The sequence below is a fragment of the Mesitornis unicolor genome, unplaced genomic scaffold (assembly GCF_000695765.1).
Source record: "Mesitornis unicolor isolate BGI_N332 unplaced genomic scaffold, ASM69576v1 scaffold24988, whole genome shotgun sequence".
Classification (NCBI taxonomy): domain Eukaryota; kingdom Metazoa; phylum Chordata; class Aves; order Mesitornithiformes; family Mesitornithidae; genus Mesitornis; species Mesitornis unicolor.
Window position 1 is genome coordinate 58785 of NW_010203094.1, and position 5781 is coordinate 64565.

The 5781-nt window shown below is 46.5% G+C and overlaps 1 protein-coding gene across 1 annotated transcript; it reads right to left on the reverse strand.

The window, feature by feature from the left end:
* Positions 1 to 399: 399 nt before the first annotated feature.
* On the reverse strand, positions 400 to 5379 carry ADAMTS1 (ADAM metallopeptidase with thrombospondin type 1 motif, 1). Its single transcript, XM_010190609.1, has 8 exons — positions 5035 to 5379; positions 4472 to 4604; positions 3882 to 4049; positions 3279 to 3565; positions 2860 to 3046; positions 2582 to 2757; positions 1514 to 1689; positions 400 to 1141 (listed from the first exon to the last, which is right to left on the reverse strand). The coding sequence occupies exons 1-8, from the start codon at positions 5377 to 5379 to the stop codon at positions 400 to 402; spliced, it is 2214 nt and encodes a 737-aa protein (XP_010188911.1).
* Between the last annotated feature and the right edge of the window lie 402 nt (positions 5380 to 5781).

The window sequence follows — 5781 nt, forward strand, 5'->3', positions numbered from 1 at the left end:
CTTCCTACACGTGGGGACTTGATCAGTACCACAAAATAAAGCCAAAAGAAAGGAGAAATGACCGAACCCCAAAATGTTTGCTTAAACACGTTTTGGCCACTGCTCCTGTTTTGTTTAGTTTGTAACAGACTTTTAAAAAAGGCAATTATAATGCCCTTGGGCCTTATCTCCTGAAGACGAGAGAGTGACATGGATCTGCTATAATCAAATTTTCAGTTGGCAGGGTATTTTCAGAATGCAATGCCAACTATTTGCACTGTTCCACCTCAATGGATCCTCACCATTAATTTTGTATGCAAAAATACACGCACTGCCTCTTAGCCCTTTTTTTTGTTCAGTGCATTGTTCTGAAGGAAAAAAATAAAATAATAAAGATTTAGCTTTCCCAACTTATACTATTTAACTGCAGTCCGTAACGTTGCAGAAGTCTATTAGGTGTTTCGGTTTCTTGGAAGGCTCACAGCTTTCTTGCGGCAGCACGCTGCCGTCATAAGAAATACATTTCAACAATCTCTTCTTGAAACCTTTCCCGCACGTCTTAGAGCAGGGCGACCAGTCCCCCAGTTGCCACTGTGGGCAGGGCATGTCAGCACAGGGACGGACGTCACTAGGCTTCAGCTCTCGGGCGCAGTCGGCGGCTGGCCGCCCTTGGGGGTCCCGGCACTCCACTGCCCGCCGCTGCCAGCCTGAGCCACACGACTTGGAGCACTCGCCCCACTCCTCGATGACCCATTCGGAGGAGATGATCTCCCTGATAGCATTGAAGGACTCTTTCTTTCTGCTGGGCACCTTCTCTGAAGCAGGCTGCGCGGGCTTCTTCACGAAATAGGTGAACTTGATCTTGGGCTGCGGCAGGTCCCCTACCGTGAGGACCTGTATGGTCAGAGGCTCCTTCAGAGGGCTGAAACTGCGGATCCTCTCCAGGGCAGCGGAGGAGCCGCTGTACCTCAGCACGCTGCCCTTGTAGGTGATGTCCTGCTCCAGCGTCGACAGTGTGTAATCGCCGTTGAGGATGTAGGTGCCATCTGCGGCTTTGATAGCGAGGAAGCTGCCATCGTGCCTCGCACCCCTGTGGTTTCGCTGCTTCACCTCGATGTTCGTTGCCCCAGCTGGAATGATGACAACGTCATGGTAGCCGGGTCTGCCCAACAGAAAAGAGAAAGACTGAGTCCTCTGCTTTTCCCTGCAAGAGGAAAGAAGCTTCCTGGCACAAGACTGGCTTTCATTTGAAGCCGAAGTGTTAAGTTAATAAGCTGCCGACCTAATAGAATTAAAGGATTAAGGGATTTGCAGTCACATCCCATGTTACTACTACAGCAGAGATGCATCCATGTGGAAGAGGCTTTCTTTTGCTGGGATCTCACTGTAAGTTATCTTCAGACAGATGGCCCCAACACATCAAATCTCAGTTTCAATGATAAACTGGGGCAATATCTCACTGACTTGAAAACCCAAAGCTTACACCCACAAAACATTCATGAGAATAAAATACCATCAGCAGTCGTATACTCACTTTGCTCTAACAAGTGTTCCAGACACTTTCTTGCAAGTGGATCCATTGCCACCACAGATACCGCATCTGTCAAACTTCTTATTGGATCCTATCATACGGTCGCAGCCAGCCTTTACACACTGCCCCTGGACGCAGACAGAGGTGGAATCGGGGCTACACAGGGTACCATCCACAACCTGTCCAGGAAAGCAGCAGTATGGCGTTTGATTAGAAGATGCACATTGCTTTGATATTGTGTAATACAGACACATACAAGATGAGAAAATTGGACAGGTGGAAGACCTACAGCCCCTGTATTTCCAAGGGTTTTGCAACTAAAAAACAAAGCAACCCATAGATAGTTGGAGGTATATAGGGCTGCTTCATCTCACTTGCAAAAATGATGCCACAGTGACAGGAAAAAACAGACAATTTAAGTTTTTATTAACACCTCCCTCCCCCTAAAAAACCCCACAGTACTGTTTTATTGATTTCATATAAAGAAAGAACATTGTTTTCTAATGTCACTAGAAAGTAGTCATGTCCTCGAAGTACAGGACCAAAACTGCTTTTAATGGCATTCAATGTATTCTTTATTTCTGGGAGCACTGCTCTGCAAGAAACATCTGTGTCATCGCCCTGGTAGTTATTGGCTCTCAACATCTTATGACAGTGAGTTCAAGTAGCTATGCAAGATGAACATTTTTCCTTCTGTTTATTTTAAGCTGTCGGCGTATTAGTAACCAGTATGAGAAAGCACCGATGTTTTGGCAAAGAACTCCCACAGTTTTCCAAACTTATCTCAATGTAATCAAACTGCTGGAAGGAGAGGAAAGGGAACTAGGGTGGAGTCGGTAGAAGAGGCAATACGTGTGAAGTAACTGGAACGATTGTGCCAGAGTATTTAAAGCATGCTTGCACTGATCAAGCTGTACATGTAGGAAGAGGAGAAGGGAGACTCTAGCTTAAATATGAGGAAGACAAAATTTCAAATTTCTATACTCCTGGACTCTTAACTTCACAAAAAGAGTTAAGAGGAAATAAAAATCCTGTTCATGATTAGATAGAAGAGGTACAGTTTTTAAATACCTTTGGCTGTAAAACAAAGAAGTATCCTGTTCCTTTTGCTTGGCAGACCAGCTTGCATCTGTCTTTTGGAGAGACACCTGCAAACTTGGGTGTCCACTCCACTGCAGGTCCACTTCCAAAGGGAGACTTGGAAAACTCATTGTGCTTTTCACATTGTTCCTCCCTAAAAGTTTTGCCTGCAGGCAGAGGAAAAACAGGTGGCCATTAGATCATCTTCTGTACATGCTTTTCCTCCACAAGATACCTTTACTCCACCTCAAAAATGGAGCAAAGATTACCATCATTGTCCGGACAGTCCTCGATGTTACATGATCTGTATTGCACTCGCTTCCCTTCACAGTATTTCCCTCCGTTTCTTGGGACAGGGTTGTCACACTCCCTGAAGGAGTACTGCACTCCACCGCCACAGGTCCGGGAGCACTCTCCCCATGCCCCCCAGGACCCCCAGCCCCCATGCACCGGTGTCTGGAATGACAAGCAAAAGCAGAACAAAAAAGTTAATACAGTAAAAGCAAAACCAAACCAAACCACAAAAACCACAATCATGTTCATTTTTACCTAAGCCACTTGTAAAAAAAGCTCTATTAGCTACCTGCCTCCATTTATTCAAGCCCTTTTAACTGATTACTCCCACTGAAGCCTTATCCGTGCTACTCTGCAACCCAAGATATATTCTTATTTCTTTTTTAATACTTACATCATAATGCTTTTTCTCAGTTTTATTCACACACTTGCCATTCATGCACCACTTCCCTTCCCCACAACTGGTGCCATCTGCCCAAGGGAAGTGTTTGGTTTGGCACACGAGCAGTCCTCCAGAAGTGCCAGTACACCACAGCGTCGTACACGTACTGGCTGCATCAGGGCAGTGCTTGGACTCATCTCCAAATGTGAACTGGCACTGTCTGTTGGCGTCGTACAACGTGCCAGGCAAGTCAGAAGGAAGTTGGATTGGTTTGTGGGGCTTGTCCAACAAACACTCACCTGAAAAGGGAGAAAAAAGAAAAAAAGAAAAAAAAGAAGCAAGACAATGCTGTAAATTCAGTTTCAAAAGGGAAAAAATTATTTCCATCTCTGGAACTGCATTTGCTTTGTAGCTTAAGTCTTTGAGCCAATTTGTGCCACTGTTCTTGTAAAACTAAGGGTCTTCTAAACTCATTGGCAGCATGTAAAAGGTTAACTCACTGCTGTAGCAGAAAGCACTTCATTAAAAAAAAGGCAAAAGAAAGAAAGAAAAAAAGCAAAGCAGTAAAGCACAAGAGCTTAAATGCCACATGAATGGAAAGCTTAATAATCTTACCATGACCGTTATCCAAAAATGTTGTAATCATGTAGGCACTACATGGAGACCAAGGCTGGCTGCGATCCAGATTGGAAAGCATAGATGCCATCATGTGGAAATCGCGGCTTATTCCATTAATACCAGCACACTGCTTTGCATCGTCATGAGGCATGTTAAACACGTGGCCTTAAAAAAAAAAAAAAAAGAAGGAAAGTTAGTGACTTTAGGAAGTCTGTCCTATGCATTACCAGTATTATTTTAAATATTACTCTAGAGCTGCTCATAGCCTGGTCTTTAAATAATAACCTGAATCTCAATACTGCCAAACTTTAAGTAGATGGCACTGTGTGCTTGCTTCCCTCACAGGCTTCTCACACGCCTTTTTTTTCTGCAGTCAAATACACAGCTCTTGCAAACGATGCTGTGCAGACCAGACTTGCTTTCCACAGTTCAATCCTGTCACAAGGCAATGCTTTGCCTCCTCCCAACTGCACTGGGGAGTGCAGGGTGCTCCATGCCCTGTAGGGTGCGGGATGGGCAGCTCTTTGCTTTACAGCATCGAGCTGGCTTCAATTAATCACGTGAAATCGCCTTGCAGTTTCAAGTACCTAGTTCGTGGGCCGTTGTAAAGGCAGCCTGTAAACCATCATCTTCTATGATAGAGCAACTGCGGTTTAGATCACAAACTGTTCCCACATCAGCCATCCCAAGAGTATCACATGTCTTGGCACCGCAGAGGTCCTGTAAAAAAAGGCAGTTTCATTATTAATCAGATCAGAGACTTAACCTTGGCAAGGAACATCCAGCCCTGGCAGTTTGCCTTTACTTATGGAAAGAGCATAAATATTCAGCACTTCAATGGGTATGATGGCAAAAATCTGTCTTTGGAACGTACACAAGGGTTACACGCAGAAATAAAATGCATAATTTCCATACTAAATCTGCTAAAAATATATGAGGCAGGAATACGTTGCATATATTGTGAGTTTCACCTGAGACAGTGCAAACAGCAGAATAAATGACTGAATAAAAAGCAGATAATTTCATTTTTAGCCTAATTCACTGAAGCTGTGATGACACCAGAATGCCTCTGACCACTTTTTCAGAGGTCTCCTGGCAGAGGGAGCCTCTGGGGGCAGGGAGCAATGGATTTGACCTCTGTGTCCCTCACCTGCCTGGTGAAGAGGATTGCTGTGTCGTAGTGCTCAGCGTGCCGGTCGCTGGGTGGGTTGTGCTGCTTCTGCCAGCTGCAGAAGTTTCTCAAAGTCAGGGCAGCATTGGAAGAGATATCGGGTCCCTTCCGCTCCTCGTAAATGACCATGATTTTCACCACCACCAGGCTGATGGAGTTGCGGATGCTAGGGTGCTTGTAGAGCTTAGCTGCCACGGAAAGCAGCGTCAGAAGGTAGTGCTTCAGCCCACTGCCGTGGAACTCGGCCATGGACTGGTCGGCTACCAGCATGGTCTCCACGTAGCGGGGGCTGGACACGAACCTTTTCTTCCTTCTGCTTCTCATTTCTGCATCAAAAAGTGAGAGGGAGAGGAAGGGAAAGCGCAGGTTAGCACAAAAAGACAAACACCATTGCAAGAGTCCACCTTAAGGAATCTCAAACCCACTGATACTCAGGATTTGCACCTATGGGATGCACTCCACAGCACCGCGCCCGGCTCCTGCCCCCAGACTTAGCCAGTATCGGCTGAATAACCCTGAGTCGCCGCCAGGCGGAGGGGCGATACCCGAACCCGCACTCATGTGAGAGCACTCCCAACCGCCCCTCGGGGTAGGGTTGAGGGGAAGCACCGGCCGGGGCCCCGTCGACAGCCCCCGTCGGGGCGGGGACGCAGGTGGGTGCAGGGCAGAACCCCCTTCCCTCCTCTCTCCTCTCCTCCCCGTCCCTAGGGAGGGCAGCGCGGCGCC